General features: G+C 36.1%; 1 protein-coding gene across 6 annotated transcripts in view; it reads left to right on the top strand.

Annotated features, from left to right (window-relative positions):
• MIGA1 (mitoguardin 1) overlaps window positions 1-18,205 on the top strand; it is a 134,589-nt gene that overhangs the window by 26,769 nt on the left and 89,615 nt on the right. For all 6 annotated transcript variants that reach the window (XM_037826870.1, XM_037826871.1, XM_037826869.1 and 3 more), the window contains 5 exons: window positions 3,269-3,446; window positions 4,861-4,997; window positions 10,828-10,954; window positions 15,996-16,132; window positions 17,347-17,470. In XM_037826870.1, the coding sequence (XP_037682798.1) occupies window positions 3,269-3,446; window positions 4,861-4,997; window positions 10,828-10,954; window positions 15,996-16,132; window positions 17,347-17,470 (703 nt within the window). The remainder of the gene's footprint in view (window positions 1-3,268; window positions 3,447-4,860; window positions 4,998-10,827; window positions 10,955-15,995; window positions 16,133-17,346; window positions 17,471-18,205) is intronic.

The raw sequence follows: 18,205 nt of genomic DNA, 5'->3' as shown, positions 1-18,205 counted from the left end.
TCCCTTGAATTTGCTTTTGCACCTTTGACAGCAATAGTTTGGCTATATTTATGTAGGTTTATTTCTGAGTCCTCTGTTCTGCTGCTTGATCTGTTTATCTATTCTTTTTACCAATACCATGCTGACTTGATTATTGTAGCTTTACAGTTAAGTCTTGAAATTGGCTAGTGTGAGTTCTCCACCTTTGTTCTTTTTCAAAATTGTTTTGGCTATTGTGGCTGCTGTGCCTTTCCTTAAATTTTCTTTAAATTAGCTTTTCAACCTCTACAAAAATTTTGCTGGGATTTTGGTTAGGATTATGTTGTTTCTATAGATCTAATTGGTGAGAAATGAAATCTTCCAATCCATTTACCTTCTTGGGTTTCTTTCATCAGTGTTTTGCAGTTATTAGCAGGCAGATCCCAGGCCATATTTTGTTAGACTTATCTCTAGGTATTTCTTTTCTTTTTCTTGGTTCTACTATATAAGTTTCATATTCTTAATTTTCTTTGCTATCATATAGGAATACAGTTGGTTTTTGTATACTAACTTGTATCCTGTTACCTTGCTAAACACACCTACAAGTTCTAGGAACTTTTTTGTAGATTCCTTGGGATTTCTACATAGACAATCATGTCATTTGCGAATAGAGACTGTTTTGTTTTTTTCTTTCCAATATATAATCCTTTTATTTCTTCTTTTTATGCACTGGCTGCTACTTCTTGTATATGTTGGTGAGAAGACATCCTTGCATTTTTCCTGATCTTATGGGGAAAGCATTTAGTCTTTCACTATAAAGTATATTACATTTAAGTTTTTTTAATAATGCCCTTTATCAGGATGAGAAATTCCCCTTCTGTTCCTAATTGTTGATAGTTTTTATCATGAATGGATTTTGAATATTTTCAAGTTCTCTTTTTATATCTATTGGGATGATATTATGGTTTTTCTTCTTTAGTCTGTTATTGTGATGTTAGAAACAAGCACTGTACCTAAAAACGCTCACCTAATTGTGGAGGAGAAAAGAATTTATTCATGATCTTGCAAGAGTGGGCGCACCACCAAAGAAACGTGGCAGGCGCACAGAACAAAAGAACATAGCAATATTTATATCTTAAATCTAACACGCAAGTCCCTCCCCTGTTTCTCCATTGGCTGGATACTCCAGAGGGTACAGCCTATCTGAGAGAGCTAACTAGCCCCACTTTGCGATTTTAAATTGTGCAGCCTATCCGAGAGGGCTCACTAGCCTGCCTTTGAGATTTTAAATTGTACAGCCTATCTGAGAGAGCTCACTAGTCGCCTTTGGGAGCGCCAACTCTGGGCTTACGTCGGGGGCTCTCTCCTTCCCTTTGCCATGGAGCCAGTTTAAGCCAGTTCTGCCGCCAAGTCTCCATTTTCCCTATTCCATGTTGACTTTATGTGAAAGCTAAACTTAACTCTTTCTTACATGTGGTAAATAGAATTTGTTTATTTTTCAATGTTGAACCAGATTTGCATTCCTAGGATACACTCCCCACCCAGGTCATATATATAATTTTTTTGTATATATTGTTGGATTCTATTTGCTAATATTTTGTTGAGGATTTTTGCATTTTTCAATGAGGAATGTTGTCTGGCTTTGCTATCGATAGTGATGCTGGCTTTTTTTCTCTTCCTTCACCCCCTTTGCTGCCAGTTAAAGCATCCTTCAGGACTCAATTCCAAGATCATGCCTTCCCAAAGCTGGTCTTGGTCACTCGAGCCTTAGAGATGGTTATTCTGTTTCTCGTTGTAGTAGGATTTCTCCGGAATTTCTCTCATAGCCTGCTCACAGCAAGCTTCTTGAATGGAACTGGAATCACATGTGTACTCCTGGGGTCTGACCCTCAGCAGATGCTGAGATAGATTTATGTTATCACAGCAAAGTTGAGGGTGTTGCCCATATGTTTTCTGATTTTTATTTTGTACCCCCTTGAGCAATATAAGCCTCCCGCTCTGCCTGCTGAGGAGGTGGCTCTCCTTAAGGAGTGTAATGGCTGAAAGCCAAAAGTTCTGGACCTTTGCCCCAGTTGCACCTTTACCATGTCATGTTCTCAGGCAGTCGTGGGAGTTGGTCCTGTGTTCATCTTAGGACACCAGCAATGTTCTCTCTCTCTCCCAGTTTTTTTTGCGAATTCCTGCCTGGTAGGATTCGTGAAGATAAAACCTGAGAGAAGGTGTGGACTATCTTATATTTGCAGCTCCTGGTGCTTACCCATCCTCACCAGCTCACACTCAGTCTCCACTAATTTGTCAGTCATGCTGGCTGAGCTCTTATCATTGTCCAAGTGTTTTGTACTTATAAGCCAGTGATTGTGTTTTATCTCTCCCTGCAAATGCCTCTTTCTCCTTAGTTTTGGAGCCAGTTGGTTGCTCTCTGACTGTGGCATTCTGATGGGTTCAAGAAAGGTTGAGAAGCTGCTGTTTGTCTGGCTTTTTATGTTGTTGTTATTGAAAATGACACTCTTTCCAGCCCTCAACATCTCCCAAGCCTATAGTTTTATTTTAGAGTTCCTCTGCAATTTAGGCAATTAATAGTGTCTGTCCTCCAAGAAAAAGTTAATTACCTCTTGCTCTGATGTTGGTACTTAGTAAATACTTGTGTTACTGTATTTATCACACTATCCTATAATTATTTGTCAATGTATCTGTCTTTTCAACTAGTTAGCACACTGTTTGAGGGAAGCAGGATCTGTGTATCATCTTGTACTCCCAATGATTCCTCATCATTCGATATATGCTTGCTGGATAAAATTGTAATAAGATTTTAAAAGCATAGCATAGTCCTGGTATGTTGTAAGGTGCTGAGTAAATGTTGAATAATTCATGAAATAAAGGGCTTACTTAGTATTTAGAAGCTGAGTAAACTTTTGCTTGCCCAAAACTCCAGATAGTTTTAAACATTTTGTTCAATTTAAATGTTTACTTTAATCATTTCTGTAATTAAAAATATTGCTATAATTCAATCTGAAGATTCAGTTGCACGAATTACATGAAAATATTAATGGGATTGAATTGTTTTGTGCTTCCATTGATTTTGGGTAATATTGTTTACTGAGAACTACAGTGGAGTAGATATAAATTGTCACATTTTAATTTATTGTTAAAAATCAGATTGGGCTAGCTGACATTGAAGAGTGAAATTATAGTCTCTTGGTAGTATTTAGAAATAGGTTAGCTTAAGAATAAGCTTAGTTCTCACGTCCTTATTTTAAGTGAACAAATAAAAGAGTTTTTTTTTTTTTTTCAATCTAACTATCTTTTCCAGATTAAATTTTCTCCAGGAGTTAAAAAGTTGTTTGTGGTAACTGCAGTGAGTGCTGTCTCTGTAATTTTTTTGGCCCATCACTTTAAAAGAAGGCGTGGAAAGAAAAAAGGGAAAATATTACCATGGGAACCAGAGCACCTCATACTTGAATACACTAAAAGAGCAGCATCAGACAAAGGTATGTGCAAATAGCTGAATTAAGTCTAGAAGGGAAATTTTATCTGTAAATCATAATTAGAGTGCTGTGATTTCTGTGTTTTAGTCTCCAAAATTTCCTTCTTAATATTTAACACACAATAATACATATTAGAAAGATTAGAAAATACAAATAAGCAAACAGAAAAAATTAAAGTAACTTGAAATTCTACCACTACTGATTAACTAATGATAATATTTTAGCATAAATTTATCCATTTATATTTGCACTTAAGTATCCTGTTGAGACATAAAATTTTATATTATGTACAAGTAAGTGATTTTTATTTTTCAGGTAAAATTATAATGATGCGTATTGTAACCTGCTTTTAAAATATTTAACAGTGTATATGAATGTCTTTTGTTCAATAAATATGTCTTTAGCTATCATTTTAAATATGTACCTAGTATTAAATTTGTACAAATATACCATAATTTATTTAACCAGTCTTCTATTGTTCCCTTTAGGATGCTTGTGTTTCTTGCTTTGCATGTAACTTTTCATGTGCTTTTCTGGTTATTTCCTTAATATATAAAATTCTAAAAGTAGAACTGCTGTCATGTTAAGGATTTATAAATTTTGTTTCCAAATTGTGGCAATAAAAATAATTTCTTGAGCATGCTGTATTTATTTGTTTTTTATTTAGTATATCACATGTTTTGTGATTCATTTCAGCAAATACTTAATGGATTACTATTTCATTGCCTGGAACAGTGGATGTTACAACAACAATTAATGACACTCACTGAGATTTTATTAGGTGTCAGATGTAATGCCTAAGTGCTGTATATTCAGTGTTTTATTTAACTTTTATAGCAATCCTATGAGCTAGGACTGCACTCCTATGTTTATAGGTAAAGAAATTTATAGATAAAGAAAGGTGAGATATGGAAAAGTTAAGTGACTTGCCCAAGGCCATATAACTTGTAAGTGCCAGGATTTGAATCACACAGTGCCTGCCCTAGGAGAATGGTAGATGGGAAAGGTAGAGAGAAATATTAAAAAAACATATATAATATAATGCAATATAGATAGACTTAGGTGTGATCCAGAAAAGTACTTATTTTGTTAAATTTATAATTTGAATGTTCATAGTTGCCAATATTTTTATACTGATTACATGATAGATTATTCAAATATTGCCCTGATTAATTACGTGAATGTTATACTCTTCATTTCGGAAGCAGATCATAGCAGTGTTACACACTATACAGAGATGTAGATTTTATTAATGGTGTATATTTAGTAATTTATACAATTCCTTGACATGTACTTTAAAATAAGAAGGCTTCTGAGTGAATATAATATAAACTTGGTCACATTTAATATAATCAGGTAACATAAAATTTAGCATTGCAGCTATTGACACTTTTAATGTTAGTATGCTTGTTTACAGGTTCAAGTTGTTCCATTAGTAGACAGAATTTGATATTGTCTTTGAGTTCCACCAAAGACAAAGGAGCTCAGTTTTGTAACTATGCCAATGGAGGAATTTTCCGTAAATATTCAGGTTCTGCACAGAGTTTGGCCTCCGTAAGTAAAGAAAAAATATACTATTTTTTCCTTATAAGTTGGTTTATATAGCTATTGTTATCTATTGGTTTAAATGCTATAAAAAGAAACTTAAGAAAATATCTGGTTGTAAAATTCTTCGTTTGCCAAATAATCAGCTAGTTTTGTTCCAGGTTTCTTTAACTAAATGATGTAGAACTATGGTGTCTTATGAGAATGGTCTTGATATGAAAGTATTGCTTCAAAACTAGATGTTCTACAAAAGGCTGGAAGATTCACCTTGACTTTGTGCTGGGTCACAAAAAATCACTCAGTGAGCCTGCTTAGGTAAAAGTGTTTGCCTTCCTGAGGCCAAGGGTAGGGTTCCTCCTCTTCATCTTTGGGGCATTAATATAGTATGGATTGACCAGTGAGAAATGAAGTCAGTATTCATTTAAATATAATATAGGTTTAAAAACTAATTTAAAAATAGGTAAGCTATGCATTTGCTACTAAATTCAGAAGATACAAAAAACAAAAAAGATGAAGTGAAGAACATGTTCCTAATCCACTCAGTTCACCTTGGAGACAAATGCCATTGCCACTTTCTTTATGTGTACTACCCGAGAGTATATACCATCATGTATATCCCTTTTTTACAACAGTGTTTGTAGAACACCATATTTTGATCTGTACCTTGCTTCTATATTTCACTGGAATATGTAACTGCCCCAGTTTTTTTTTTTTCTTTTAACATCTGCCACTTCGTTTATTTATTTTTTTTAGTTTTAGTTTGAAACAAGTCTTAAGGGTGTTTTTCATGTTCTCTGACCCCAAACATGAATCATTCAAGTAAAACCAACTTAACTATAGAAATGTAGCAAAGTAAAGGGAAAGAAGCACAACCACCAAAGAGGCCAAGTTAGAGGGGAAGAGGTGGGTGCAGTCGGCATGTAACATATGCATAATGACATATTATTCACCTGCTCAGGTTGCCTCCCCAGAAGGCAAGCATGAGGATCCAGTTTAAGAGGATGTTTCCCCTGCCTCCCAAATATCTGAGAATGTTTCAGCTTAAGAAGTTTAAGGTTTAAAAAATAAAACAAACAAAAAAACCCTAATCAAAAAAAAATGCAAAACTAAAAACCCACAAACCACACAGTCACAACCACCTTCCTTAATTGGAAGTTACTTTAGGAGTTTCTTTTCATTTTATAAAAATATTAATAAAAATATTGACAAAATTATTTTCTCATCTATGTTTGTAAAGATAATAGAATTCAGAAGTTTCTTAGAAAATAGACCAGAAACTGCCTTCCAGTTTCTACCCCCTTGCTGAGAGGATAAGCACGACTAGGTGTTTGGGATACTGGAACTGCTGGTGGAGGATTGGAAGCCCAGCCCAGAAGAAATCATATTGGTAGAACTCACCTGTGGAGCCATCTGGTCCTGGGCTTTTCTTTGCTGGGAGGTTCTTGATGACTGTTTCTATCTCTATTTGTGATTGGTTTGTTGAGGTCTTTTATTTCTTCTGGAGTGAGTGTAGGTTGTTTGTATGTTTCTAGTAAGTTGTCCATTTCATCTAAGTTGTCTAGTTTGTTGGCATACAGTTGTTCATGATATCCTCTTACGGTAGTTTTATTTCTGTGGGATTGGTAGTAATGACCCCCTTTCATTTCTGATTTTATTTGCGTCTTCTCTTTTTTTCTTTGTCAGTCTAGTTAAGGGTTTGTGAATTTTATTGATCTTCTCAAAAGAACCAACTTTTGGTTTTGTCAGTTTTGTTGTTTTTATTGTTCTCAGTGTCATTTATTTCTGCTCTAATTTTGCTTTTCTTTCCTTCTGCTTGCTGTGGGATTAGTTTGCTGTGCTTTTTCTAGTTCTTCCAGGTGTGCCACCAGGTCGTTGATTTTAGCCCTTTCTTCTTAATATCAGCATTTAAGGCTGTAAGTTTCCCTCTCAGCTCTGCCTTCACTGCATCCCATAAGTTTTGATATGCTGTGTTCTTGTTTTCATTTGTCTTAAGATACTTAATGATTTCTCTTATACTTTCTTCTTTGACCCACTGGTTGTTTAAGAGTGTGTTGTTTAGCTTCCATTTATTTGTCAGTTTTCCAGTTCTGTCTGTTATCGATTTCCAGCTTCATTCCATTATGAACAGAGAAAGTTGTTTTGTGTAATTTCTGTCTTTTTAAATTTATTGAGATTTGTTTTGTGCCCCAACATGTGGTCTCTGGAAAATGATCCATGAGCACTTTTGAAGAATGTATACCTTGCTGTTTGGGGATGCAGTATTCTGCATATGTCTGTTAGGTCCAGTTCATTTTTCATATTATTCAGGTTCTCTGTTTCCTTATTGATCTCTGTCTAGAAGTTTTATCTATTGATGAGAGTGTTATGTTGAAGTCTCCAACTTTTATTGTAGAGATGTCTGTTATTCTCTTTTGCCAGAGTTTGCCCATGTATTTTGGGGCACCCTGGCTAGAGGCATAAATATTTATGATTGTTATTTCTTCTTGGTAGATGGCCCCTTTTATTAACATATAATATCCCTCTTTGTCCCTTTTAACAGTTTTGCATTTAAGATCTATTTTTGGCTGATAATATTATAACCATCCCAGGTGTTTTTTTTTTTGGTTACTATTTGTATAGAATATCTTTTTCCAGCCTTTCATTTTCAACCTATTTGTATCCTTGGGTCTAAGATGAATCACCTGTAGGCAGAATACAGATGGATCATATTTTTTTAACCCATTCTGCCAGTGTATGTCTTTTGATTAGAGTGTTTAATTCATTAACATTCAGTGTTACTACTCTAAGGCAGTATTTATTTCAACAATTTTATACTTTTGTTTTTGTATGTCTTATCTCATTTTTGTCTCTCTTTTTACCCTTTTAGTTGTCCTACTGGTAATCTTCATTTCTACACCCTCCTCTAAGCCTCACTCTCCTGTCTTTTCCACCTGCAGAACTCCCTTTAGTATTTCTTATAGGGCAGATCTCTTGTTAACAAATTCTTTCAGCTTCTATATATTTGTGAATATTTTAAACTCTCCCTCATTTTTGAAGGACAGTTTTGCTGGATAAAGAATTCTTCTTGGCTTGCAGTTTTTTCTTTCAGTATCTTAAATGTATCATACAACTACCTTCTTATCTTCATGGTTTCTGATGAGAAATTGGCATTTAGTCTTATTGAGCATCCCCTTTTATGTCATGGATCACTTTTCTCTTCCTGCCTTCAGAATTCTCTCCTTATCTTTAGCAGTTGATAGTCTAATTAGTGTGTGTTTCAGAGCAGGTCTATTAGGACTTATTCTGTTTGGAGTACATTATGCTTTTTGGATATTTATTTTACGTGTTTCATGAGAGGTGGGAAGTTTTCAGCCATTATTTCCTCAAATGTTCTTTCTGCTCCTTTCTGCCCCTTTTCCCTTCTCTTCTCCTTCTGGGACACCCATGTTGTGTATGTTTGTGCTCTTCTTGCTGTCATTCAATTCCCTGAGACCTTGCTCCTTCAACTTTTTAATTTGTTCCTTTGACTGGGCCATATCTTCCTGCTTCTTAGTATAGCTTGTAATTTTTTGCTGATATCTGGGTATCTGATTATCTTGATGAGATTATTCTGAAGGTTGGTTTCTCTTGTCTAGAATTTTGTTGTTGATTGGGTTTGTGTTAAGGCTCTTCTTTGACACTTGGTTTGTCAGTACTTCCCAGCCAAAAAGGGCCAGGAACCCAGGTAGGGAGTGCAGACTAGTTCTCAGGAGCCCTGAGGAGAAGGTCAAGAAAGAATTCAAACAACATTTTTTTTCAGCTCCCCAAGGCTGCAGTTTCCTGGCCTTCCTGGAGGATGGCACTCTTCAGCAACCTATTCCCAGGAGGCCTAAGAAGGCAGGGTATTTTTAGCCCCCTGCCTGGTATGCTTCTGAGCATGTTGAAACCATGGCATGGCATCTACGGTCTGGGATGGGCTAAAGAAGCTGGACCCAGTGATCTAAATTCACCATCCAGTAGCTTGATTAGTATTAGGCTGTGTCCTCTTCTTTGTAGGAAGGAGACCTTCCTTGACCCTCCCAGTCTTCAGCAACCCTCCAGGCAGGGACTGGACTGACCCAAAGGTGCTTGCCTGTAGTGTGGGGGATGGGTTCGGGTTCTAGGATCCACTACTGAGCAAATTACTCACAATTCTTCACTGCAGTTTCTCAGTCTCTTCTTTTCCCTCTTCCCTGGATGCTGCACAGAACTCCTCTGGTCTCTGAAGCCCCAGAAGAGTTGTTTTGGAGTTTCTGATTGCTTACTAGCTGTTTTTGGAAGAGGAGTGAGGCCATCTTCCTGAAAGTTTCCCCAGTTTTTAATGCCTAAAAATGTAATATGTATTTAGAAGCCTATTCTCTGGTAGGTCACAGACTTTCAGCTCCTCTGTGAAACTGAGCAGGCTGGTGAGATATATGCCCATTTTGTCATCTGGACCTCCTCTGTGTCAGAGAAGTGCCTGTGTTCTTAATTTTCTTTACTGGAAGCTGTTTTTCTTGACTTGGATGTAAGAGAAGGGGAGTTTCATGATAATACTGTGAGTAACAAGTCTTTAAAATCTCTATATGTATTGGCACCAGCTGACCTAGTCAATTCTCTTCTCTGCTAGGGCAGTGAACCCAGACTTCTGCCTGGATTATTTTATGTAATTAATTAATTAATTTTTTCTCTGCATTGATTTTATAAACAATTACCCTAACTTCAATTTTGGAAGCATTCCTGGGAGGGAGGAGCACAAATGATGTCCTAGGGATTGGAAAGTATTGTATTCCCTGAATACAGTGAATAGTTTGGTTTCACTGGAGCATACTTGATGAATCAAGAAGTGAAGGAAGATGAAAGATTGGAGAAATACATCAAAAGGACTATGAATGCCAAATTAAAGATTTTCAACTTTATTCTAGATCATGAGGAGCTTTCAAAAGAAAGCTTTTGATCAGAGTTGAAACATGATCAGAGTTGTATTTTAGAAAGATAAATCAGTCTATGGTGAGGTGGGCTGGGGATGAGGGCAATCAAAAACTTTTTCAGCTGGGGATCTGCTGGAGTGGTTTAAGCAGTAGATAATGAGTGCCTAAATTAGGGTCATGGCAACAGGAGTGGAAAGCAGAGGACAGGTTCCACAAATCTTGGTAACTGGATGGATACAAGAGGTGTGGGAAAAGAACTAAAAAAGGAATAAAGGACTTCTGGTTTGTGAAGTTATGGGCAAGGAAGTTGGGAGGAGGAAGAGTTTTTATTGTGGGAAGAGGCTGAACTTTTTTTTTTTTTTTTTAATCTTGTCAGTTTGAGATACCAGTGGAGAGCCAAGTGGAGTCACCTTATAGGCAGATGAAAATATGAGCCTAGATTTCTCAAAAGAGGACAGAACTGGAGTTTGAGATTTGGGAGTCAGCTGCAATGAAGTGATTGAAGTGATTGGCCCAGTGGCTCTTGCAGGGAAAGGGCATGTAGAAAGATGATAGAGGAGGCTCTTCAATTAGCAGAGAATGTTATAAAAAAATTCTGAAAGGAAAATAAGCTAGATATATCAAATAGGTGTGGACAAAATTTATAAGTACTTAATAAAACAGTAACTATATAAGTAGCTGCTTGATTTTTTATGGAAATGATTTATATTCAAAATATTGTTCTTGTATATTTTTGAGCAAATAGAGACTCAGAAGAGTTAGATATGACTCCTAAGTTTCAGCATAATCAGAATTATCTCTTCAGATGAAAATTACACAGCTGGTTTTAACAGGAATAGGATTTCTATAAATAACTTGTAAATATAAAGGATCACAAAATACTATCACAAGAGTGATTTTGAAGTACCTTTTTTTGTTGGTCTTAATTCTAGGTCCAGAGTGTCAATTCTTGTCATAGCTGTGTTTGCGGCAACTCTAATTCCTGGGACAAAGCTGATGAGGATGATATTAAACTTGTTAATATTCCTGTGACCACTCCTGAGAACTTATACTTGATGGGTAGGAATAAAATAACAGTTTTAAGATATTGTGCTCACATTTGATTTGAAACTAAAACATAAATTATTCAAAGGGAAGCAAGTATAGTTTTTAAATGTTTTTATATCTGTTAAATGCAGTTTACTTAACTTAATCCACTGTATTAGTTTCTTGAGGCTACTGTAAACAAATTACCACGGTGGCTTAAAACAACAGAATTTATTCCTCTCATAGTTCTGGGAGGCCAGAAGTCTGGCATCAGTTTCACTGGGCCAAAGTCAGGGTGTTCACAGGGCCACACTCCTTCCAAAGCTCTAGAGGAGAATCTCTTCCCTGCCTCTTCTAGCTCTGACTACCGGCATTCCTTGGCTTTGTGGCCACATCACTCCAATCTCTGCATCTGTGATCACATCCCCTACTCTGTGTGTATCAAATCTCCCTCAGTCTCTCTTTTATAAGGACACTTGTGATTGGATTGAGGGCCTACTGGATAATCCAAGATAATCTCCCCTGGTCAAGATCCTTAACTTAATTACATCTGCAAAGATCCTTTTTCCTTGTACGGTAACATTTACATGTTCCAGGGATTAGGACCTGAAATCTTTGGGTGGCCGTTCTTCAGTCTACTACACCCTTCTAACCTAATCTGTTGACTCTTACCCAATCTGTTTTATCTGTCATTTGTATTCTTCCTATATCTAGGAAATATTTTAAATAGAAAGAAGGCCTTCTATGTTTCACATCTCAGTATTCCTCTTGGTTGACATGGGCATGGCTAGTGAGCCTCTCTGGAGCCCTGAAGAAGAACCAGATGAACTTAATGCTCAATCAGAAGATTCAAATGCTTTTCGCTTTTCTTCTCTATCTATTTCAGTCTATATTCCTTTTGGTGAAAAAGTATACTAAAACAAATCAAAAATGCCTTACTGTGACCCCAGACAGTTTGAAATAAAGGGGATGATGACTTGGCATAAGGATCATTTGCATCTGGATGCATTCCCACACTCTAGAATAGTTAAAGGCCACCATCTCCATTAGTAACACAGTAGATACTCTTGCCCATGGAGAAAGAAGTAAGAGTAGTTTTTTTTTGCCACCTTTTCCAGAGGTCCAGAATTAGGCTCTTTGTGCTTCTGATTACTCTAACTAGTCTAGTAAACCTACTTACTTCTTCTGTTAATATATTTGAAGTTTGAATTTAAGAGACATAGAGTAAAGCTAGAGAAAGTACAGAGTCTCAAAACCAAAGAATTAGGGTTGTAGGGGCCATGTGGATCACGTAGTCTTAATAGCCCATCTATTGTTTCCATTGCCTTTACAAGATTGGCCTAAATGTTTTTTTAAAAGATGGATGCCATGTGTTTGCATTCTATTACAAGACTGATGGTGCAGTAGTCTGAGCTGTGTTCTGTACTGAAGTGGGATATAATACTTCCTGAGGAGGCAACCTTTGTTGCAGGACAACTCTTCTGTTGGATAATTCTTCTGTATATTGAGCCAAAATAATCAGATGGCAGAGGAGGGATGATATGAGAAAAGAGTGAAGGAATTAGAATGAATTGTTTAGCTTGAAGAAAGAAGGGTAGGTAATGGTATAATTGTCTTTAAAAAAAAAAAATCAGTTTTATTGAGATATATTCACATACCATACAATCATTCATGGTGTACAATCAGCTGTTCACAGTATCTTCATATGGTTGTGCATTCATCACCACAATCTATTTTTGAGCATTTTCCTTACACCAGAAAGAATAAGAATAAAAAATAAAAGTAAAAAAGAACTCCCAAATCATTCCCCCCATCCCACCCTATTTTTCATTTACGTTTTGTCCCCATCCTTCTACTCATCCATCCATATGCTGGATAAAAGGAGTGTGATCCACAAGGCTTTCACAATCACACTGTCACCCCTTGTAAGCTACATTGTTATACTATCGTCTTCAAGAGTACCAGGCTACTGGGTTGGAGTTTGATAGTTTCAGGTATTTACTTCCAGCTATTCCAGTGCATTAAAACCTAAGAATGGTTATCTATATAGTGTGTAAGAATGTCCACCAAAGTGACCTCTTGACTCCATTTGAAATCTCTCAGCCAGTGAAACTTTATTTCGTTTCATTTTGCATCACCCTTTTGGTCAAGAAGATGTTCTCAATTCCACGATGCCAGGTCCAGATTCATCCCTGGGAGTCATATCCTGCGTTGCCAGGGAGATTCATACCCCTGGGAGTCAGGTCTCACATAGGGGTGAGGGCAGCGAGTTCACCTGCCAAGCTGATCTAGCTAGAGAGAGAGGGCCACATCTAAGCAATAAAGAGGTACTCAGGGGGAGATTGTTAGGCACAATTATAAGCAGGTTTAGTCTCTCCTTTGCAGTAATGAGCTTCATAAGGGCAAGCCCCAGGATAGAGGACTTGGCATACCAAACCGTCAGTCCTCTGTAATTGTCTCTTTTAAAAATAAGCTTTTTATTTGGGAATAACATTAGACTTAAAGAAAAGTTGTAAAGATAGTTCAGAGAGTTCCTGTATACCACTCACCCAGTTTCCCCTAATGTTAACGTCCGACGTTACCGTGGTACATTTGTCAAAATTAAGAAACCAACTTTGGTACATTACTATTAAGTAAACTCCAAACTTTATTTGGGTTTTACTAGTTTTTCCACTAATGTCTTTATTCTATTTCAGGATCCATTCGATGATACCACATTGCATTCATTCATTCATTCATTTATCTGATCCATTTTTTAAACATTGTGATAGCATACATACAACACAAATTTCCCATTTTAGCCACTTTCATGTGTACAATTCAGTGGCACTTGTCACATGTGTAATGTGCTACAGCCATCACCATCTATTACCAAATACATTTTCTTCACCCAAAACAGAAACTCTGTACCCGTTAAATAATAACTCCCCATTCCTCCCTCTCCCCTACCCATAGGAACTGCTAACCTACCTTCTGTCTCTATGAATTTGCCTATTTTAGATATTTCAAATAAGTGAATTCATATAATATTTTGTTCTTCTGTGTCTCACTTGTTTCACTTAGCATACTGTTTTCAAGGTTCAACTGTTTTATAGCATGGATATAATTATCTTTTAAATGCATAAAATTTTGAGGAGGAAGATCTAAGCAGCCATTCTTTGCTACAGAAAATTAAACAAGGAGGAAAGTCCTAAATGGCATTTAAAGAACATTTCATTTTTAGGGGAGTAGACTCTCCAGATAATTGAAAATATCCATGACTTTAAAGGAGTCGTATTCTTTAATTACAACATCTTAAAAACATTCTGAGAATGACTTGCCCAATGCTTTTATTTTTTTTATTTTTGTTTATTTATTTATTTATTTATTTTTAAAATTCATTTTATTGAGATATATTCACATACCATGCAGTCATACAAAACAAATTGTGCATTCGATTGTTCACAGTACTATTACATGGTTGTGCATTTATCCCCAAAATCAGTCCCTGACACCTTCATTACCACACACACAAAAATAACAAGAATAATAATTAAAGTGAAAAGAGGCAATTAAAGTAAAAAAGAACACTGGGTGCCTTTGTTTGTTTTTTTCCTTTCCCCATTTTTCTACTCATCCATCCATAAACTAGACAAAGGGGAGTGTGGTCCTTATGGCTTTCCCAATCACATTGTCACCCCTCATAAGCTACATTTTTATACAATCGTCTTCAAGATTCATGGGTTCTGGGTTGTAGTTTGATAGTTTCAGGTATTTACTGCTAGCTATTCTATATTGTGCGTGAGTCTCTAGAAGAGTGACCTCTAGTCTCCTTTTGGAATCTCTCTGCCACTGAAGCTTATTTTATTTCCTTTTACTTCCCCCTTTTGGTCAAGTAGAAGTTCTCCATCCCACGATGCCGGGTCTACATTCCTCCCCAGGAGTCATATTCCATGTTGCCAGGAAGATTCACTCCCCTGGGTGTCTGATCCTACGTAGAGGGAATGGCAGTGATTTCACCTGCCAAGTTGGCTTAGCTAGAGAGAGAGTTGCCCGATGCTTTTAAAGATCTTTTTCCTTTATGTGTCTAGAAAAATCAAAGTTTTAAAATATTCTGGTTTTGTTTGAAGTGTATAATTATTTTGGTGAGCCTTTTTTAAATTATTTTATTTTATTTTGGGAAAAAGAGACACACACTCAACTATTTCTCCAGCAAAGCTTGTTGTTGTTAGGGTTATGGAATTCCTACTTGGACTGTAAGCTTTTATGGTACTTATGATAGTCTTGTGGATTTTTAACTCTGGTCCAGCAATTTATCCATCCAAATCAGCAAATTAGGACACCTTTTGAGAGGGAAGAGGGAGAGGAGCAAAAAAGATGGAAAAGACTTCATTTTAGACTTCTATGCTATATCATTTCTGTCAGCTTTATTCTCTCTCCTTTTGAGAACCTGTTATAAGCCTGATAGCTTTTTGTGAACTAGTTCTTCTATTTACCTATCAGTTTTCTTTTTAATTTAGGGAGATATTTTGAAAGATAGTTGTATGACTATAAAAATTAGCCATTGTTCATCCAGTGTTCTTTTTTACTTTAATTTCTCTTTTTCACTTTATTATTATTGTTATTTTTGTGTGTGTGGTAATGAAGGTGTCGGATTGATTTTGGTGATGAAAGTACAACTATGTAATGGTACTGTGAACAACTGAATGTACGATTTGTTTTGTATGACTGTGTGGTATGTGAATATATCTCAATGAAATGAATATAAAAAAAATTAGCCATTGTTGGATTTTGATGAATTCATGACATTGTTCTAGAAAAATTTTAAACCATATACATTTGAATTATAGTTTTAAAAAATGAAAACATATTGGTCATTTTCTCTCTGATTTTTGATTGAGTGGAACCTTAGGCCTAGTATATATTGGGAAATTAATGTTATACTATGAAATGATGTGAGTATAAAATTATTTGCTAGTGTCAAAATCATAATGAGACTGTGCCCTTGGTGATACTGTATGAAAACATTTCAGACTCCACATAATTTTATTTTCGTATTAGTTTTACTCACGAATGTTCTTTTCTTCATTTTTAGGTATGGAGTTGTTTGAAGAAGCACTGCGTCGATGGGAACAAGCTCTAACTTTTCGTAATAGACAGGCTGAAGATGAAGCAAGTTGTAGTTCTATTAAGATGGGTGCAGGAGATGCCATTGCTGAAGAAAATGTAGATGTAAGGGGGATTTATTTGGGAGTGCTCTTCATAATAGTGGAAGAATCAAACTATATTTAGATGTTGATTCAGTGTGCTTTCTTTCTGTGGCATGTAATAGAACTGTTTATCCCCTTTGGGATTATGTGGAATATTTCTTATTGTGGGTTTTTCTGTTCAGTTACTTTTAAAAGTCTGTTCTGTACTTTGGGTTTAGTTAAATGCCATGTTATTCACTATAAATCATTCAGTGTTAGAGCTGGAAAGGTTCTTATTGATTATCTTGGCCAGTGTTTCTGAAGCTTGAGTGTTTATGCCTATTTTAGGGTTCCCATCCCTAGGGTTTCTGATTCTGTAGGTTTCAGGAGGGTCTTCAGAATCTGCATTTCTAACAAATTCCCTGATGATACTGATGCTGCTGGTCCAGAAACCTTACTTTGAGAACCCTCATCTAATCCAATTCCTTGATTTTGCTGATAAAGAAATTGAATCCCTGAGTACTGAGATGATTTTGCCAAAGAAACAGCTAGAACCCAGGCCTCCTGACTTCATTACATTCCCTTTTCCCCCACCCAACATTATGTTTTTATATTTCTCATGTTCCCTGCCTTTCATTTAAAAATAGAAAAAACAGTGTTTTTTTTGAAAGATAAAACTTAGTGCTTGAATCCTTTATAGAATCTCAGGTAGGGACCTAGGTGTTTGGGAACTACTTTTGGTAAGGGCATAGCATACTGTGGCCATTTGGTTTACCTGGAGCTTGCATAAGAGAAACCTCCAGGATAGCCTCTCAACTCTATTTGGGATCTCTCAACCACTGTGACTTCAGCTTGTTACCTTTCTTTTTTCCCCCTTTTGGTCAAGTAGGCATTTTCAGTCCTTCACTGCCAGGGCCACGCTTACTCCTGGGAGTCATGTCCCAAGTCGCCAGTAAGATTCATTCCCCTGGGAGTCATGTCCCTCTTTGGGGTGGGGGAGGAAGGCTATTTGTCGAGTTGTGCTTAGAGAGAGAAAGGCCATATCTGAACAAGAGGTTCCCTTAAGGTGCCTCTTAGGCATAATTATAGAAGGGCTCAGCCTCCCATTTAAAACCCTTAATTTCACAATTGCGAGTTTCAAGTTGAGGGCTTGATTTATTAAGTAGTGGATTACTAATGATTAGAGCTTTTAAAAATGTTTAGAACTTTAACATTAGAAGCTAATATTTGCTTTGTGTACTTTTTCTCTCCTTGCAGGATATTATTAGTACTGAATTTATCCATAAACTTGAAGCTCTGCTGCAAAGAGCATATCGTCTCCAAGAGGAATTTGAAGCCACCCTTGGGGCATCTGATCCTAATTCTCTTGCTAATGATACTGGTAAGATGGATATTTTATGTGGTTTTTATGAAATACATGGTTTTTATGAAATATGTTTATTTGAAATGTGTGATTTTCTTCCTTTTTTATTCTTAGAGTCATTTGCTTAAGTGTCTTTTGTCTTCCTAGGTTACATATTTTTTAGAAAAGAGCCAAGAGAAAAAAATTAATATTTTGCTGTTTTGTATTTTTTTTGTTGTTGTTCTTACAGTTATATTTTTTTCAAGTGAAATTAATACTCTTAAGATGTAAATTCAGGTATTTATAGTAGGTAGGATTGTGACATGCCTGTTATCAAGGTATGTCCTTTCAGGGCAAAGACATGTTGTTTTTAAAATTCATCACTATGAATTTCACTATGTTCTAAGTAAAAGAATCCCAGTTAAAATGTTGAGAGAGGAAGATAATCTATGATAATATGAAAATGGCATGGGGAAACACCTCCTCAGAAATGGAGACATAGCTCATGGCATGCATTTGAAATATTTTAAGTAATTATACTTAAGGGGAACAATTTAATTGCAGGTTAGCTTTTGTTGTAAGTAGCTTATTATATACCATCAATTTATTTCTTGTTTTTAAGAGGAAAGAACCTGAAAAGACTTCTTAAGTGAAGTCTTGCAAGGAATTAAAATTACTTCCTGGACTTGTGTAAATGCCTCCAAAGAGTGAAATTAGGCAAAATTTTATTACATATTTTTTTTAGTGAAAAATAATTTGTCTTTTTAGTGTGAG

Source organism: Choloepus didactylus, chromosome 2 (genome assembly GCF_015220235.1).
Source record: "Choloepus didactylus isolate mChoDid1 chromosome 2, mChoDid1.pri, whole genome shotgun sequence".
NCBI classification, from domain to species: domain Eukaryota; kingdom Metazoa; phylum Chordata; class Mammalia; order Pilosa; family Megalonychidae; genus Choloepus; species Choloepus didactylus.
Note: the sequence above shows the minus strand (reverse complement) of the source record. Positions and strands in the feature narration are given on the sequence as shown.